The sequence below is a fragment of the Branchiostoma belcheri genome, unplaced genomic scaffold, assembly GCF_001625305.1.
Source record: "Branchiostoma belcheri isolate BF01 breed outbred unplaced genomic scaffold, Haploidv18h27 scaffold46, whole genome shotgun sequence".
Classification (NCBI taxonomy): domain Eukaryota; kingdom Metazoa; phylum Chordata; class Leptocardii; order Amphioxiformes; family Branchiostomatidae; genus Branchiostoma; species Branchiostoma belcheri.
In genome coordinates this window covers 457,206-475,296 of record NW_017804087.1, presented here as the reverse complement: position 1 = coordinate 475,296, position 18,091 = coordinate 457,206, and the positions used below count along the sequence as shown (strand labels likewise).

Below are 18,091 nucleotides of genomic sequence, written 5' to 3'. Positions count from 1 at the left end.
GTATAAGACAGCACATTAAAACTATATCGATTGTATAAATGAAATATATTGTAACATTGATGTGCTATCTTTCTTGTAAACAGCAACCTTTACAGTGAAGGTAAACATGGAATCAGTAATAAAATCTAACTAAAATATCAATTTCGAGCATTGAGCTTATTTCAACAGCAATGCTATTGCTAGCATCAGTATAGCGGAAACGATGTTGTGCGTCACTTCCGCCGCGCTGCTTGGCGGGAGGCCGTGGTTGCAGAGGTCGGTGCCGCAGCACAGTGCGCATGTGCCGTTGTCAGGGACGCTGTGGTAGGGGTGGAAGTCGGCGTTGGGACAGGCTTGGGGAACGCACGGTCCGGCCTCAACCTCGGCAACAGACTTACAACCCCGCTTGATGTGAGTGACGGCATCGGGATCGTCGTCTGACAGCGTAAGCTCCACCTAGCGTAGTATTGATGCGCAATGCAAGCAACAGGTTGTCATGTTGATCATAAAACTGGCCATAAAATCCAAGAAATCGTCACTTAGACACCAGACAGCAAAATATACAACGTGAAATACACATCAACTTTAGGAAATAAAACCAACAATGCACCTTTATGAAAGTATACAATATCAACAAAGATAGACTATAACGTGCACCGGCATTCTTTTCAGTGACAAACTGACTTAATTACGTAATACATGTATGTCCGTTAACCTTTAGGACACCAAGTAGCCATTGGGCTACCGATTCTCTGTTGGTTACAGGGTTAGACAGCAGGGAGAAGGTTAACAACTTAAAAGCAAGATGGTTCTTACAAAGCATGTGGTGTTACAGCTAACGGTAGGCATAGAAGTTGGGTTTTTCAGGCAAGTTGATTGCGAACTGTATGCTTCGTCACAGGAGTAGCAATCAAACGATGTGACGGCCACGGAATCATCTGTAAAATAAGGAAAAGAAAAACTGATGCGAGGCATTCATTGGCATAATACGGCTGCAAGAAGATACAGGTAAGCATAGATTCCTTCTGGTATCTAAACATAGGAATCTACACAGACAAAGGTGGTATGTAGTAATCGTAGCTGCACTGTGCAAGACGATCAACATATGCGCTGCCGTCTGATCATCTTGCACTGTGTTCAACTATAACAGTATAAAATATTATGTATCACATGATTACATATCTAAATAGTTAGTGGCTATTTAAGTTACAATAACGCAGATCTCATCCATCATCCATCACGAAACATTATAACTTCGATGGAAAATACATTCAAATGGCTGTCAATAACAGTAACTGGCGATGTCCTTGGTGCTGAAATGGGTATCCCTAAGCTCGTACCCAGGGCCTCAGTAGATTAATGTTACAGGCGTTGTATACTATCCTGGGTACGAGGTAGGGATAATCTTGTCCGCCATTGGCCATTGGTCTATGACGTCACGCCTTGCCGCCAGATTCTGAAAATGTCGTCTGCAATGACAAGAAAACACGTCAGACGCTTCTGAGGGAATAATTTGGTTCCACAACCGCCGTCTGCTTCTGAAAAAGGTAGGATGGTGCTGGATTTAACTAATCACGAGTTGGAACGGAATCGAGAAGGGGTTAGATTCGAAACCGCAAAAACAAGGACGAATGCATGTAACTTTGGCATGTGGGGAGGGGGGCAATGGTTACGTGTTGTCTGATACTTTTTTCTGAGGGTATTACAAGTGCAGACTGTGACAAAATTCGCAGTCCCCGAAGTTGACTATGTGTAGCGTTGCTAATTTTCTAGCATGGGAATGTACAACATCGTGTAGTCTATGCAGTTTTGGGCGTATTTATTTCTGTCAATTTACCGCATACATTTTTGGTGCTTGGAGTACAACCGCCAACAGTAAGTGAGATTAGCCAACGGTGGCTGAAGTAAGAGAATATCTAGAGGCCCTTTACTACAACAGTAACGGTTAAAATAAGAGCACACAAGAAGACCACTTACGTGGACCGCCAAAATCTTGTCTATGTGGACAGATGGTTACTTTAGACCGCGTTCTTAAACTTGAACCTAGTAGGCTTAATTTAAAGAGCTTGCTTTGACAAGCTCTGAGTGGGTACATCCCCTGTAACTGTGTGACCCACTTCCTCTCAGCCTGAAGTGAGAACAGGAGACTGCCAACTTAACCTTAAGGTCAATCTGCGGTTGCAACCGCCTTTCCTAGGCCTGCCACTTCCTACTGCATTCAAATTCCTAGCTACGGACACAGGCGAACACAATCAAAGCAACACCTCCATACCAGGAGGTACATATAACTATTGGGGAATTGTGAACAACAGTTTGAGCGTACCGTACGTCTCACAGCAGGAACCGTCGAAGTTGTCAGGACAGTCACAGGAACCGCTGTAGTCGGTCAGCTCCCCGCCGTTGTAACAGCGCCGGTTACACTGCCGGTACACCAAATCCTTGTGATGCGGGCAGTGGTAGCTGTTGTGCCGCCTCCGGTACTGGGTACCGTTCCCACCGCATTGGTCCCTGTGAGATAAGCACTTTACTTAACGATCCGTATACTGTATCGTCAGCATTTTTTAGTTCAACCAATGGCATGCAGATAGAGTGTCAATTAGTGAATCGGCCAATGAGAGAGTCGGCGAGGGGCGGGGTTATGGAATCGGTCTTTTCTGTCCATTTGTCCATTTAACTGTTTCATTCGTATTCTTGCAAAGTTATAAGTTGGGTCCGAATCTAACCACAAGCATAAAATCGCGACTATCGTTTTTAAGCTTTTCCATTTATACTCCTAACGGTCGAAAAAAAGTTTATAAACATTTTAGCAATAAACCCTATACCAACACCCTAAGCTTGAGACAATCTTTTGCGAGCGTACGACGGTCGTGCGACTGTATATGACCGGGCGCTTACGTGCACAGCGACCAGGCCGACCAGTCTCCCCTGGTGCACCCGTGGCTAGCCGTGATATGAGTCGGTATGTACACGTGGCCTCCGTCGTGGTCCAGGGCGGAAACTCGGACGTTCCCAAACAAGAAGAAACCAACGACGAGGATCGGGAAGGTGGTCGGAAGACGCGGGGACCTAGACACGAACAACATGGCGGCCATACGAAACGTCGCGACGCCAAACAGAACGTTTTTTTTAGATTCTAGAACGGCGTTCTTTTATGACGTCATAGATTCTGGCGTTCGAATGTTCTGTGTTCCAAGAACATATAATCTCCAAGCAGATGTCTGACGGCAAAGCGTTGCGGGCCGAGGACTATTTCTAGATGGTCAATTCTTTCTAACCGTAACGCTCTTGCCGCCAGACACCTGCGTGGAGATTAGAAACACAGACATAGAGCAATAATCCTACTAAAACAATGAATCGTGGTGAAGGGTTAAAAAAAGGGAGTTTCCCGGGGTCGGGTAATGTGTATGATAAGAGAGTGGACTTAAGTTCACTGGACCTCTCACTGTGACTTGACTAAACCTAAAGCCTACAACAGCAAAACGATACTAGTAACGTTATATCTATTCATTCTCCCATGTAGTAGGGTATGTGCTCACCTAGTTTAGATATGTGCGCACCCAAATTAGGTATGTGCGCACGTTGCGCACCCAAGTTAGGCATGTGCGCACCCAAAGTAGGTGTGTTTTTCCGAGAATTTAGGTGTGTTGTTTATATACTCCAGGCTATCTGAAGTGCATTCTTCAACATTCTGGGTGTATTCCATATACTCAGGCCCATTTCGGTTCTCCTTTGAAAGTGAATAGAATATTCTTCACTCACTCACACACACGCACGCACGCACGCACGCACGCACGCACACACACACACACACACACACACACACACACACACACACACTCGCGCTTGAATAATAGTCCTTAGTTGGTTGCATGGTAGCGGTATGTTAATTATGGTAATTAGTAGGTTAGGTTTGCAAATACTGTACACCCCATACCAATGTTTCTGGATGGGGGTTGACCAGTGTACATACACTAACTGGAGGTCAATGCTAATAAACAATCATTCGCATTTCAAGATGGCTGCCTGGTGCCTTAACCACATTTTTATTTCTTCCTCATTAAAATTGTTACATGAAGAATTTTTCCTCGCCAAACTCCTTCCTTGAAGCCGTCGTACGTGTCAAGAGTGTTTACCATCTTAAGACAACGAACCGTCCCTATCACCCGTGACGCATCCTCTAAAACTGGTTGGACTGGTATGCGGTGATCTTTCAGTTGACTTAGAGCTTCGTGGAACGGAACACACCTAGTCAAAGGTATGTGACATTAATAGTAGTTTTTTAAAGAAATTTTGTTCATGAAAGATATTGTATATACTTCTGGCTATAAATGGGTGCTAATGACGATTTGGAATCTTCTTCGTCTTCTTAAGGCCTGTTAGAGCTTCAGACGGTGTTAACAAGTGTGATTTTATGACCGTGTGTTAACGTTAGAAACAACGCCCGAATGACGAATGCACACGTACACACAAGAAAGACTTACCCTTTTTGTTTTGTGTTCTTTTAGAGTTTTTCTTTCAAAATTTGCCATGTACCGTTCGTAAAAGGTGCCACCTTGGCTATATTACGGTGTGAATATATAACGTCAGTTTTTCAACTTGGCACTTAATTGTTTTGGATCGTGGGAACGTACATACGTGAAGATGTCACGGTCTATTTACCGCGGGAATCAGCCTAAAGCGGTCACGGAAAACCTATAAAAAGCTTTCTTGGTTATCTGTGTTCATGTACATTGTGAATGATTCTGTATCTACACACGAATCTATATCTGACAATTTGCTTTGCTTATGAATTTGTGACTTGTGCTTGTGACTCGCGAATTTTGCAAAAAACGTTAGGAATAGATAAATAATATGCATGTCAAAGGGGGGATACAACCAACGTCGCCATTTTGGCATCGTTTATCTCTGTCCCATAAATCATGGCTCCGTCTGAGACAAAGTATAGAGAATCGAAGACCCATTTTCTGTCAACCAAAAAAATCCCTCCGCTCCAATTTTAATCTTTTTACGCAGTTATCATTTCACGATTTCCGAAACATTTCACGAAAGATCTTTGGCTTTGCCATACTTTCAGTGACATCATATTACATGCTTGTAGCAGTTTTGTCATTTTGAATTCCAGGTGTTAAGGTTACACCTAAACACGTGGTAGCAGTATGACATTCTCCAGTACTTGTAATTAAAAGAAGTTAGTAGGTCGCGTTTCCGATTTCAGTCCAAAAGAAAATTGTGTCGTCGGGATTCTCTCTCTTTCATGAAAATGCGTGAAATAACGTTTCACAGAGTTTGAAATTCAGCTTGAAAATTTAGGGCATCGTGCCAAAAAGGTCAGTGACGGTGGGGTTTTGGTAGGCGCGCCCAGGAAACCAGACACACGACATTCTTTTCCGTAAGGTTGGGCAACTGGGTTTCAATAAACCTCTAGGGGGGATAGAGAGTACAGAATCAGGGCAGATAGGTGTACAGTACTAGTACAGGAAGAATAGCAACATCATTCATTCGTACTTTATTTATTTATTTATTTCATCTTGTAAACACCTGGGTGGCCTCATTCAACAGTAAAATTGTTGATTTCCAAGAGGGCCTAGGGACACATAAACAATATAACATAACATAAACACAACATAAGGCAATTTGTATAAAAGTAAATTATGCAATATCAAGTAACATAACTGAGAAAAGTTAACAGAGATCAGTATAACTGAAAATCAGTATAACTGAAAAGTTAACAAACGATACAACATATATAAACGGCTGAACAGAAATATACAAACCAAAATGTCAAAATCATAATCGTGATCCATAATCGTGTCCAAATTTCCGTTCCGAGGTCAAAAGAATCACTGGAGGTCAGAGGTCTGTTTAACAGCTGCCTTGAAGCGTTTTATAGTTGGGATCTGTCTTATGTCTGCCCATACTTCCCGCTTAAACCTTTCAGATTTTCTGTCAGAGGAGACCACAAATTGAACGATGAAGCTGTCCGTTGTCGCTCTCGTGGTGATCTTTGCCACCGTGGCCTACGCGTCCGACCAGCGGGACCTGGACGCCCTGAACGCCGCCGTGCAGCGGCTCCGCGCTCTGAAGCAGCGGCAGAGAGGGTTTTGGTTCTGGGGAGGCAGCGACAAGAAGCTACGGTGCGACACGAGCACTAACAAGGCTCTTACCAACGCCTACAATAACCTGTGCAAATCCAAATTCAGCACCTACAGTAAGTAACGAATATTAGCGTCATTTATGTAATGGCAGGCTATACGATTCGGGCTTTTTAGGGGGGTTGCAGTTTGTGTGAACGTTAATTCGGCAATGTTGTTATGCTTCTGGGAGGTTTGGAGTCACCCGGAAAGGTTAACATCATTTGTCGAAGGTATGAGATCGTGGAACTCTTGTTTTTTTTTTTCTTTCAGCCGAGGGGATCAAGACGGCCTCTGCCTTCCTGCAGGCGAAGTGCAGCAAGCTGAACAACGAGTGCTGCACGAACGAGGAGGGCTGTAAAGACGATGAGATCAAGGAGTGCTGCCCTACAAAGGTGGAAGAAAAAGAGGAGGATTGATCGGCAACGCTACCTGCCGATATGGATGTGAACTGCACAGCAGAGCTTTGTGTTTACAAGATGTGAAATTTGAAAATAATGCATCGCACATATGCTTTATAGAGTCTTAGATGAAAGTTCATATAATAGGATATTTCGTAAGACTTTTGGTGGCCTCATATCTTCTGTATCAGTGAGTAGAAACATTGCGTGTTGTTCTGTCATTTTATTAGTACATGAACGCGGGGGGGGGGGTACGTAGCACTGAGGATTCATTCTTACCATAGACTTTAATTCGGTACGAGTACGTCTCTTTTATGTGAGAGAATCCATGTCATCATTTGTTTCGCCAGTAGTACTGTTTGCTTTTAATCATGGCTTATTCACCACACGAATGTGGTGAAACATATTGTTATGGCTTCATCACACTATGTGTGGTGAAACACATACCTTTATGATATACATAACTTTGACATTCGTAAAGCAATAACTCAATTAAGAATCAGCAGCCATAAATTGATTATAGAAACAGGTAGATATTACAATGTAGCCCCTGACCGAAGTTTTTGTCCATTTTGTCCAAAGCATATTGAAAATGAATTTCACTTTGTTATGGAATGCACTAAACATGCCGTTTTACGTAATAAACTATTTACATTTCTCGAATCAAGTACAACATATTTCAAGAGTCTCGATGCTTGAGACAGATTTGAATATATCTTTACATGTAATGATTCCCAAAAACCACCTCTAGAAGTGGTTTGGGATCGAGGCGCTTTCAATGTGATTTGGAGCTTTCAGATGGAGCCACTTGAAACCGGCTTCGGGGTAAACCACATGTAAAGCGCCTTGGGTGACTTCACTTAAACACGGCCTAGAAGTGGTTTGGGATCGAGGCGCTTTCACTGTGATTTGGGGCAAGTTCAAACCGCGGCTTCGGGAGAAACCACATGTAAAGCCCCTTCACTGACTTCATATGAACAGGGCTTTAGTTGGTTACATAGTACTGTTAATTATGGTAATGATTTCGTTTGGCTTGCAAATACTGCACATCCCATACCAATACCTGGTTGGGGGTTGACCAGTGTACACTAACTGAAGGTCAATGATAAGCCATCATTCGCATTTCAAGATGGCTGCCTGATTTTTGTTTCTCCCTCGTTTAAAGTGTTACATTTAGAATTTTTCCTCGCCTACTCACTTTTTTTGAAGCCTCCGTACGCGCTAAGAGAATGGACATCGTCTTAAGACAATGGACCGTCCCTATCACCCGTGACGTATCCTCTCAAACTAGTTGGACTGGTATGCGGGGATCTTTCAATTGGCTAAGATCTTCGTGGAACGGGGGTGCACAAACGCCTAGTCAAAGGTATGTGACATTAACAGTGGTTTTCTAACTTTCATGATAGAAATTTCGTTCACAAAAGATATCGGATGTAGTTCTTTTGACTATGAATGGGTGACAGTGACGATTAAGAGTCTTCTTCGTCTTCGTAAGGGCCCGTTAGAGCTACAGACGGTGTTAACAAGTGTAATTATATGATCGGGTTAACGTTAGAAAGAAGAATGCATACTCAAGAATAGAAGTACTTGCCCTTTTGTTTTGTGTTATTTTTCAAGTTTTTCTTTCAAAATTTGCCATGCACCGTTAGTAGTACGCGTCAGCTTGATTATGTTTACGGTCTTAATATATGACGCAAATTGCTCACCTGGGTACTTAATTGTTCTGGGTCGTGGGAAAGTGAAGATGTCACAACCTATCTACCGTGGGAATCGCCCTTAAGCGGTGAATGAAAAATATATAAAAAGCTTCGCTTGTTGTATGTGTGTATGTGGATGGTTCTGTATCCACACACACATGTTAATCTATATCTGCACTTTATATGGGTGTATAAATGTGATTTAAAAAAATGTGAATTATGCCCAAAACGTCCAATAATATGAAATTACATGACTACAGATAAATAATATGCATGTGAAAAGGAGGATTTGGGGGAAATGTGAATCGAGATAGAGATACTAAGTACCCTGGATGCTAATCGTCTCATTTTGGTATCTTTATTACCTTCGCCAAGAAGGTTATGTTTTCAGGGGCGTTCGTGTGTCTGTGTGTGTGTGTGTGTGTGTGTGTGTGTGTGTGTGTGTGTGTCAGCACGATAACTCAAGAAGGCTAAGATGGATTGTCTTGATATTTGGTAGGTGGATAGGTCTTCATGAGACGTGGAACTGATTAGATTTTGGGCCTCCTAGCGGCTTGTTATGGTACTGCAGCTGAACTTCCGGTTTTGATATCTCGTGATCTAGACATGCTAGGGTGACGAAATTTAGATGGTAGGTAGCTCTTGTGCTGGGGAGGAAGTGACGTGAGTTTAGACCCACTAGCTGCTTGCTCTGGAACTGCAGGGGCGTTAGTTGAAAAATGTTTAAAGGCGGATAACTCTAGAACCGATTGATGGATCGTCATGATTTTTGGCATGTAGGTAGCTGAAGTGATGCTTGACATAATAATATTACAATTATGCAAATATTAATGTAATTTGCATAATTAATGAGGAAAATCTATAAATCAGCCGCATTCCATGAAAGGACTATTCAAGCTTGTGTCATATGTAATTAAGAACGGCAGAAATACAGGCAGATATCAATTATGCAAATGAGGACTTAATTTGCATAATTAATGACAAAATGTTATAATTACATAGTGGTAACTGCCTTGAATTTCATACTTGGGATATTTGAAAGCTATGTGAAGGTGAACATAGTTAAACATAATTTATTCAAATAAGGACCTCATTTGCATAATTTATGAGGAAATGCTATAATGGCATCCTTTGATAAGATAAGACTGTCTTCTGGTGTAGAATATGATCAACAGATATAATTGATGCAATGTAGGATCCTATTTGCACAATCAGGGGGATTAATCTATAATTTCTTAGTCATAAGGGCTAACATCATTTGGCGAAGGTATGAGATCGTGGAACTCTAGTAATTACATGCTATTGCGCTATGTACACATACTCACTGACAGTTAAATTTCTATGAGGCAAATTAAATTAAAGGCAAACCAAACACCATTTTCTGTCAATCATAAATCTTTTCGCTCCAGTAGTTTTCCGATAGTTGCGCAATCATGGATTTCACTATAAAAATTTGCTACAGGGCTCGAAATTCGGCTTGAAAATTGAGGGCCTTGTGCCAAAAAGGGTAGTATGGTATTTTTGGTAGCTAGGCGCAGTCGAGATGCCAGAAACACAACATTTTTTCCTACAAGAATGGAGAAGGGAGTTACAGTAAACCTCCTTGGTGGGTATGGAGTGCAAGACGCAATTGGGAGTAGAATTGGTGTACAATACTAGTACAGAAAGATAGCAACACCATTCATTCATACTTAGCTTTGGATCCGGAACCAGTATATGCTTTCGGGCTCAATTCCCCCCGTAGCGGTAATTTACATATGCGGGAGTACTGCTTTTGGCCACCGAAGTAACCGGCTAACGGTTACCCTGGGAATGCACACGCAAGAAAGACAGGTTTAGTTTTTTTTATCTCATTTATTTAGTACGTAAATTTATTTTCATTGGAAAACGTGATAGTTGAAAAAGTCGTGATAACTCTTCTTCTATATAATGGCGTTTTCCAGTTAGGATAAAAATACGTGCTAAATAAATGTGATAAATAATCAAGTCTAGAAATATTTGCCCTTTTTGTTTTGTGGTATTTTTGAAGTCTTTCTTTCAAGATTTCTACCGTTTGTGATACGTGACAACGTCGTTGTACTACGGTCTGCTTATATAACGTAAATCGTTCACCTTGGCCCTTAACTGTTACGGGTCGTGGTAACGTATATTTAAGTGATTATGTAACAGTCTAACGTACAATTAAGTGATTATGTAACAGTCTAATCACCCTTAAGCGGTCACAGAAAATCTGTTATATAACACGCTTCGCTCGTATACGTGTACATTTATGTATATGTGAATGATTCTGTATCAATCTATCTATTTCTGATGTTTGTGCAGTTATGGATTATCATTTCATAATTTTCGAAACATTTCACGTAAGGTTATATCCTTTTGTTTTTCATCAAACTCAAACTCATCTAAAGACCGGGTACTTGTTACGCCGAGGAAAATGCCCCCAGGGTGGGCAACGAGATTTCAATAGACCTGGGTGGGTACAAATAGAAGGGGCGCATTTGGATGTAGAATTGCTGTACAACGGTAGTACAGAACAGGATAGTGACACCATCCGTTCATACGTCCCCCTTGAACCTTTCAGATTTTCTGTCAGTGGATGCAACATACTGCACGATGAAGCTTTCCGTTGTAGCTCTCGTGGTGATCTTTGCCACCGTGGCCTACGCGTCCGACCAGCGGGACCTGGACGCCCTGAAAGCCGCCGTGCAGCGGCTTCGCGCCCTGGAGCAGCGGCAGCACCGGAGAGGGTTTTGGTTCTTGGGCGGCGGCGACGACGACGGCGACGGCGGCGACAAGACGCTTCGCTGCGACACCGACACCGACAAGGCTCTTACCAACGCCTACAACAACCTGTGCAAATCCGAATTCAGCACCTACAGTAAGTGACCAATGTTAGCATGCTTAGGTAGCCTGGTGTCCAGTCTTATCGTGGTAGGGGCGGGTTTTCCTCGGGGCTGTAGGAGCTCTTTCACGCCGGCCGCCTCAGCCAGGTTTCCCGGTGGGTATTTCACGATGGGAGATTGATTAAACCCACAATATGGGGCAATCCTCTGTCTTCAAGATATAAATATAGATTAACATTCGTGTGTAGATACACATACATGTAAACATACATACATACAAGCGAAGCTTTCAATATATATAGATTTTCATTGACCGCTTAAGGGTGATTTCCACGGTAGATAGGTTGTGACGTCTTCACTAGCTTATATAAGTTCCCACGACCCAAAACAATCAAGTGTCAAGGTGAAGACGTTACGTAATATTTTCAGACCGTAATGACCAAATTGTCACCTATTATGAACGGTACATGGCAAAATTTGACAGAAAAACCTGAAAAACAGAAAAAGGCAGATATTTCTTCATTGTGTGCATTCTTCATTCGGGCGTTTCTAACCGGGCTCTAACGGACGAAGAAGATCATTTATTGATGTGGCTGTCCGATAAATCATTCATTCGTTAGTTCGTTCGTTCGCCATTAACTTGCCATTCGAATAAGTTTCTGTCTTTCTTTCTTTCCTTCCTCCCCTCCTTCCTTCCTTTCTTCCTTCCTTTCTTCCTTCCTTCCTCCCTTCCTCCATCCTTCCCTCTTTCCTTCCTCCCTTCTTTCATTCATTCCTTTTTCCTTCTGCATGCATGCATTCATTAATTCTTCATTTATCAATTCTTCATTCATTCATTCATTCATTTACTCATTCATTTTTCCATTCATTCATTCATTCATTGTGTTGTTTTTTTCCTTCAGCTGAGGGGATCAAGACGGCCTCTGTCTTCCTGCAGGCGACTTGCAGCAGGCTGAACAACGAGTGCTGCGGGAACGGGAAGGGCTGTAACGACAATGAGATCAAGGAGTGCTGCCCTACCAAGGTGGAAGAGGACTGATCGCCAGCGCCATCTGCCGATATAGATGTGAAGATCTTTGTGTAACAAGACCTGCCGTATTGTAGACGTAAAAAAAAGTAAAATTAATTGTGTAACTCAAATATTTATTATAGAGTTAGTCTTAGATATAGGGAATTCCGTAAGACTTTTTGGTGGCCTCATATCTTCTGTATCAGTGAGTAGAAACATTATTTGCATTTTTTCTGTCATTTTAAATAAACAAATTCGAATGGGGAGGGGTTAGGCAGCAATTAAAGGGGATTCAATCTTACCAACGACTTCGATACGGTATCGGTCTGTTTTATGTCATCATTTGTTTGGCCACTTGTACTGTATATGCTTTATATACTAGTAATGATTTGTTACTAAATGTTTATGAAACTGTATTTTGTGCATGCAACTGCCGTATCAGTGAGTTGCCAGGATACAAGATCACCACGTGCACAATCATGTAGAACTTTTCAAAGTTCCACGTTTAGATTTTGCTGTGTCAAAGTTGCATCAGTTGGTTATTTTCAGAACATTTAATTGTTAGATAGGTAGAACAAAGGTACAAATGTCAGACTCATCTTAGAGTAACCACTTTACCGATAGTTTGTACATGTCTTTAAATAATTTGCATGTCATGTAAACAAAAACAGCGATCGTTCGTACTAGTAGAGATTGCTTTTTCCCGCGCAGCTTTTGGAAATCAACCGGACGTGACGTAATGTACCGAAAGTAGACATGTTTGCTGGGCAGAGGTTACCTGAGGTCAAGACGAGTACCTGTGTAAAAGTGTACAAGTTAGTCTTGATAACTCGACTGTTACATGTGTAGTAACACATACAGACGCTAAATAGACCACAGCAAGTTTTTTTTTTCACTGACGATGAATGATAAAAAATAAACATGGAAAAAATAAGGTGAAGTAAATAGATAAAAAAACAAAAAAAGCAAACAGGTGGTCTCCGGCACCCGTAAACATCTAGCCCGATAACCGTACCAACGGGAGCTCCCGGTATTTTTACGGTGCTTGGATTGTTGTCCGCCCGCCTAGCCACACTGGCGTATGCCGGGGATTTTTTAGACGGGTCTGCTGGCTTCAACTACTTCTCCGCAATGATCAGAAAGGCAGGCTGTAAAGATATGTTGTCAGAGAAGAACTAGGGTCGGTAAATACACATTAGCGGGCCTGGGAGGAATGGTTACCAGGCTAGTGTTAGACATGTGCCACTGAAAAACGACGGACACATTTTGTGAACACGTATACGTTTGATATTATTAGAAGCAATGATCACAACAGGTATAGACAACATGAGCTGTCTCAAGTGTTTGTTGAAGAGTTTTGAGGGACTAGAACGTCTTTCCTGAGACACCTGCGGAAGACGGAGATTGACAGTCCTTAAATGACACCTGTTTTTACTTCCGTCCTCTCAAGATCCTATCTTCGCCTTGCAGTATATAAACCTCACCTACCTGAGCAAACAACCATTTCCTTTCAAGGTCTAGATCAGTCTGCTTGTTAACGGTGTCTTAGAAAAAGATTTGAGGGTACTTTTCCCGGTAAAAACACGTCATAGGCAGTCATTAATGTTGTTGCTATCACGTCGCGGTTGCTTCTTGGCGCTCACTTGCACATTTGCAGTCGGTCGTCGCACGATTCTGATGCGGTTAGGATTTCAGAAAAACTGTGACAGAACCAATATTTAACCGCTGACAAGGGTCTAGGACAGCCTTTTCTACAACAAGACAGCAGGGCATTTTGTAGGACATGTGAATGACTATTGCGTGAATGCCATTACTTTGCGATCGCACGATGTATATTACCGGGTCCTAACACATTGCGGGTTGCTATTTGGCGAAGAACACTGAAGATATAGCCTGGTGGCCATTCTCTAGGGGCCGGCTTTGGAGTGTTTCGACCCCCGTTTCTTGCCATAGGCCTTTCCTCTGGCAGTCGATCTTTCCAACCAGCCGAAATTTCTTATAGGCGAAGTAGTTGAAACTGGTCCCGTAAAACACCCCCGGCGTACGCTAATGGACCTGGGCGGACGGGCAGCACTCTGAGCACCGTAGAGATACCGGCGAGTCTACGACGGTCTGGCTACCAGGCTACTGAAGACAGGGCTGTCCGATTGTGATAGGAGGAAAACATCCTATATCCACTATGATGGGAAACCTTCAGACAATCGTTAAGTTTTGTCTCATCGCACAGACGACCGTACTTGCTGTTGCTAAGGCTACAGGTGAGTGTAAACTGTATATCTAATTAAAGGCATCCAAATTTGAGGCCGGAAAAACTTGACTTTTCACTGGAAATTAATCATTAGTTGAACGAATCCTATCCCATAGTGGTACCAAAAAAACTTAAATACATGTAGTTCCACTATCATGTATGCACTCTTGTAGTAACGTAAATTAAATGTAACAGCTACGCGTTTTAGTAAACGATCTATGTCATGCATCTCAAAACCCCCTTACACGTCCTCTTGTTCTCAACAGTCCCCATATCACTGGGGTGCTACCAGGATAACCCCCCTCACAGCCCTGTACTGGTTGGCCCGGCCACTTCCGCGACAGAAATGACGGTCCAACGCTGCCTGGCGTTCTGTACGTCGTCTGGACATAAATACGCAGGAGTGGTCAACAGTTACGGGTGCCGTTGTGGGGATCAATTTCAAGGCGACACTGCTGTCTCGCGCCGACTACAGGCTTCTGACTGCACTGCACCGTGCGGCGGAGACCAGTCTCAGTTTTGTGGAGGACTCAGTGGCTCGCAGAAAATGGAAGTGTTTGAAGCCTTCATTGAAGGTAAGACTGCTACTTATCTAGCCTAGTGTGTCTGTGCATCTTTGTGGTCAGCATAAATTAAGAAGGCCTTCAGGAATTGTGATGATATTTGGTATGTGGGTACGTCTTGGAAGGACTAAGGTTAAGGTCAAATGTGGGCCACCTGGTGCCTGACCTTGGTACTACAGAAGAGAAGTAAACATTTGTCAACATTGTTTTTCAGCTTCTATTGTTGCCTGTGGCGGTAATTTAAACAATGACAGTGGAACCATATACTCTCCAAACTTTCCTGAATCGTACCTTCCCAGCCAAAACTGTACTTGGAACATACAAGTCCACCCTGAAAATGTCATCAGGGTAATTCTAGAACTTTCCGAGCTGTCCCCAGATGACAGTTTGATAATTACAGAGAGTGAATCATCACAAAGAGTCAATAAAGTTCCAAACAAGACTCTGGATCCGAGTGTGGAATACATTAGTGCCAGCAATATCATCAGCGTGCAGTTCCGGACAAAGCCGCAAGGGGAGCAGCAGGCAGGCAGATTCTTTCTGCGTTATGAAGGTGAGTTTCTTATATGGTTAAATTTAACAATTATGGTAGGTTGAAGAAAAAGTCACAACTAACTTACTCTGAGTGTAGGTGGGGTTAGAGTTTTCAACCGTTAAAAACTTTTTTAAATTCAATTTTGGCAATTTAATCAACAAGCGGGAGAATTTGAAACAATGCATAAAACAGATTGAATTGAATTGATTCTAAATTCTAAAATCCAATGTACATACACAGATAGATACATATGTATATATAATATATAACATGTGAAGAATATAGATAGAATAAGGTACATGTACATGTGACACCAAAAAGTCACAAAGTTGCAAATATAACTAACCAGGGAATTACGTATTTTTTCGTGTGTTTTTTTTCAAAGCTGTTGGTCGCTGTGAAGCCATCCCCACTGACTCACGTGTCGTGTCCGTGTCTCCGCCCCTCGCTCTCATTGGTCAACGAGTGACGGTCACATGCCAGGATAGACGCGCAGTTGCAGTGGAGTGTCAGAAAAACAGACGATTCGACGTCCTGGGTCCCTATTGCACGGGTGAGTCACGTGATCCATGGCCAATGCACATGCTTGTTTTTGTTAAGTGATTATACAGATGTTAAATGATTAAACCTTTATTTGTCTACATTGCAATTCTACATGTAAGTTAGTATGCATTTAAGTACCCCCCCCCCCCGCCACCACCACCACCAATTCCTGCTGGCCAGATTCGGAGACCCAAACATTCCTGTGTCTGACCTTTTTGGCCTCCTGTCATTCTGTCTGTCAATCTTCTCACACCCACATACTGTAAACCAACTCTCAAGTTCACCCCATTTCCGAAAGTACCAGTAACAACAACGTTAATTTCTTTACAGAAACGGGCTTCGTTCAAGTACAAGTGTCCACGATAGTAGCTGTGACAGTGGCGGCGATTCTTGTTGTCTCATGCAGTGTGAATGCGTTTTTCATCTTCAAACGCAGAAGACAGAAACGGTAAGAGCAAGTACTCTACTCTATTCTGTCAACAAACTTTTAACTTTGCTGGTACATCTAGCATTAGCGAGTCGACTTTATAATTAGTGTTTACTTCTGGTTACGGAAGTATTGTTTTGGGTGGCTGAGCTGTACGTTTGTGTGTATGCTTGTCTGGAAAGAGTACGTGGACAGCAAGTGGGTGGGAGAATGTTGACAGGTACATGTGTACAACGACGGGAAATGTAGTGAATGTAAAGGTCTCGGAATGTGGCTGGGTACCCGGGTGCCAGCAAGAATAATATTGGGGCTCAACATGGACGGATTCAGGAAGCTGGGAATAGCTTTACTTCCCGGAAGTCCAAAATCTCCAATTTCATGGTGTTGTACAAACTAATTCCAACAAAATAATTATGTTTCTCTCTTTTTTTTTACTTCTGACAACAAATATCACTAACACTTTCCATGCGTTTTCAGGATTGTGGAAGATTCCGAAATCCCTGACCATGATTATGAAGAAATTCCTGACGTTCTCGAGATGAAGAATTTCTCACTGTCAGCCCTTGGTACATTGCCTTCTGCCTGTGAATTCCTTACCAATGAAACTGGAGCAGACTATCAGGAAGTGATCCCTGTGACAACTACAAACCGTGAATACACAAGTTTGGCCTTGAACTCATCAACTCTCGCAAGAGCGCACGAGACCGCAACAGGGGGCGAGAGTGAGAAGAAAAACTTCACGCCCATAACCCTGGGCTCAGTCTCAATATCGTCTTCCAGCAAAATACTTGACGCTGAATCTGAACTTGACTATCAAGTACTGATTCCAGAGACCATGGAAAACAATGTCTACACCAGTTTGGCCTGGGATTCTAGTCTCGCGAGAGAGTGTTAGACAACAGCAGGTGCAGGGAGTGAAAGAACTTAAACATCATCAGGCTCAACACATATAAATGTGAACATCAGTTTATGATCAGTACATGTATAACCCAATATTAAAGTACAGCTGACTTCTGTGGAATTATAGTCCGAAAACTTCATCATGGACATAGAATGCAACAGAAGGGGAAATAGTTTTATGGATTAATATGATTAAAATGCTTGGCTGTTTTGAAGGTTTTTAATATTCTTTCCAGTGGTCCATATTTCTCTGCTTTCCTTAAGCTTTCTTAGTATAACAAGTTATGAAAGCCTCAAAAGCATGCTTGAAATACTACATCTGCTTGGAGATTGCAAGCTGGAGATTACAAGTTTCGACAAAGAGATAGAAAAAGACATTGTTCTCGATATATACACGATTAGTCTGTTGTTTTTCCTTTTTTTTCTTTCATATCATCACCTAGTAGAGGAGAATTTCAATCAAAAGCCAGACTCATCATACACTGAGAAGATTGCGCCGAGATTACAAAAGTCAAAGGTACACAAGGAATGACAAAATGATAATAACCAACATACTAAAAATGGACTGTTCCAAAAAAACAAATGTGGAAGGGGTTAAAGGAGTCCAAAATCAGCTTTTGCCCCTACCCTAGTTCTAAACCAAGTTTGCTCATTCAACTATATCCTAGTTCCAATCCAGATTTGTTCTACCACTACCTAGTTTACAATCCAGATTTCCCTATTCCAGTTCCAATCCAGATTTGTTCAAACCCTACCAAAGGTCCAATCCAGATTTGCTGAAACCTTTCCTGCCTTCTTTATAGCTAGTCCAGCCC

General features: G+C 42.3%; 4 protein-coding genes across 6 annotated transcripts; 3 read left to right on the top strand and 1 right to left on the bottom strand.

The window, feature by feature from the left end:
• Window positions 1-134: 134 nt before the first annotated feature.
• Window positions 135-3,087, bottom strand: LOC109479063. The gene is made up of 4 exons (XM_019780937.1): window positions 2,875-3,087; window positions 2,303-2,487; window positions 796-917; window positions 135-435 (listed from the first exon to the last, which is right to left on the bottom strand). The coding sequence occupies exons 1-4, from the start codon at window positions 3,069-3,071 to the stop codon at window positions 157-159; spliced, it is 783 nt and encodes a 260-aa protein (XP_019636496.1). The 5' UTR covers window positions 3,072-3,087; the 3' UTR covers window positions 135-156.
• On the top strand, window positions 331-7,059 carry LOC109479066. 3 transcript variants are annotated; one of them, XM_019780943.1, is made up of 3 exons: window positions 331-424; window positions 5,918-6,187; window positions 6,384-7,059. In XM_019780943.1, the coding sequence occupies exons 2-3, from the start codon at window positions 5,950-5,952 to the stop codon at window positions 6,527-6,529; spliced, it is 384 nt and encodes a 127-aa protein (XP_019636502.1). In that variant the 5' UTR covers window positions 331-424; window positions 5,918-5,949; the 3' UTR covers window positions 6,530-7,059. The 3 variants fall into 3 exon arrangements, with proteins under 3 accessions (XP_019636502.1, XP_019636503.1, XP_019636501.1); XM_019780944.1 differs by lacking the exon at window positions 331-424 and adding an exon at window positions 1,480-1,526; XM_019780942.1 differs by lacking the exon at window positions 331-424 and adding an exon at window positions 4,042-4,234 and having other exon boundaries at window positions 6,384-7,058.
• Window positions 7,060-10,722: 3,663 nt separating this feature from the next.
• On the top strand, window positions 10,723-12,352 carry LOC109479065. Its single transcript, XM_019780941.1, has 2 exons — window positions 10,723-11,086; window positions 11,954-12,352. The coding sequence occupies exons 1-2, from the start codon at window positions 10,822-10,824 to the stop codon at window positions 12,088-12,090; spliced, it is 402 nt and encodes a 133-aa protein (XP_019636500.1). The 5' UTR covers window positions 10,723-10,821; the 3' UTR covers window positions 12,091-12,352.
• Window positions 12,353-13,348: 996 nt separating this feature from the next.
• Window positions 13,349-17,742, top strand: LOC109479074 (kremen protein 2-like). The gene is made up of 6 exons (XM_019780955.1): window positions 13,349-14,318; window positions 14,575-14,883; window positions 15,086-15,424; window positions 15,792-15,959; window positions 16,280-16,397; window positions 16,854-17,742. The coding sequence occupies exons 1-6, from the start codon at window positions 14,240-14,242 to the stop codon at window positions 17,269-17,271; spliced, it is 1,431 nt and encodes a 476-aa protein (XP_019636514.1). The 5' UTR covers window positions 13,349-14,239; the 3' UTR covers window positions 17,272-17,742.
• The last annotated feature ends 349 nt before the right edge of the window (window positions 17,743-18,091 follow it).

Excerpts from the sequence above, each read along its gene's own strand:
- LOC109479063 (XM_019780937.1), bottom strand. The coding sequence starts at position 3,071 with ATGGCCGCCATGTTGTTCGTGTCTAGGTCCCCGCGTCTTCCGACCACC. Across the intron at positions 2,488-2,874 it reads TCGGCCTGGTCGCTGTGCAC|GGACCAATGCGGTGGGAACG; the intron begins GTAAGCGCCCGG and ends CTTATCTCACAG. Across the intron at positions 918-2,302 it reads TTCCTGCTGTGAGACGTACG|ATGATTCCGTGGCCGTCACA; the intron begins GTACGCTCAAAC and ends CTTATTTTACAG.
- LOC109479066 (XM_019780943.1), top strand. The coding sequence starts at position 5,950 with ATGAAGCTGTCCGTTGTCGCTCTCGTGGTGATCTTTGCCACCGTGGCC. Across the intron at positions 6,188-6,383 it reads ATCCAAATTCAGCACCTACA|CCGAGGGGATCAAGACGGCC; the intron begins GTAAGTAACGAA and ends TTTTTCTTTCAG.
- LOC109479065 (XM_019780941.1), top strand. The coding sequence starts at position 10,822 with ATGAAGCTTTCCGTTGTAGCTCTCGTGGTGATCTTTGCCACCGTGGCC. Across the intron at positions 11,087-11,953 it reads ATCCGAATTCAGCACCTACA|CTGAGGGGATCAAGACGGCC; the intron begins GTAAGTGACCAA and ends TTTTTCCTTCAG.
- LOC109479074 (XM_019780955.1), top strand. The coding sequence starts at position 14,240 with ATGATGGGAAACCTTCAGACAATCGTTAAGTTTTGTCTCATCGCACAG. Across the intron at positions 14,884-15,085 it reads GTTTGAAGCCTTCATTGAAG|CTTCTATTGTTGCCTGTGGC; the intron begins GTAAGACTGCTA and ends ATTGTTTTTCAG. Across the intron at positions 15,425-15,791 it reads ATTCTTTCTGCGTTATGAAG|CTGTTGGTCGCTGTGAAGCC; the intron begins GTGAGTTTCTTA and ends TTTTTTTCAAAG.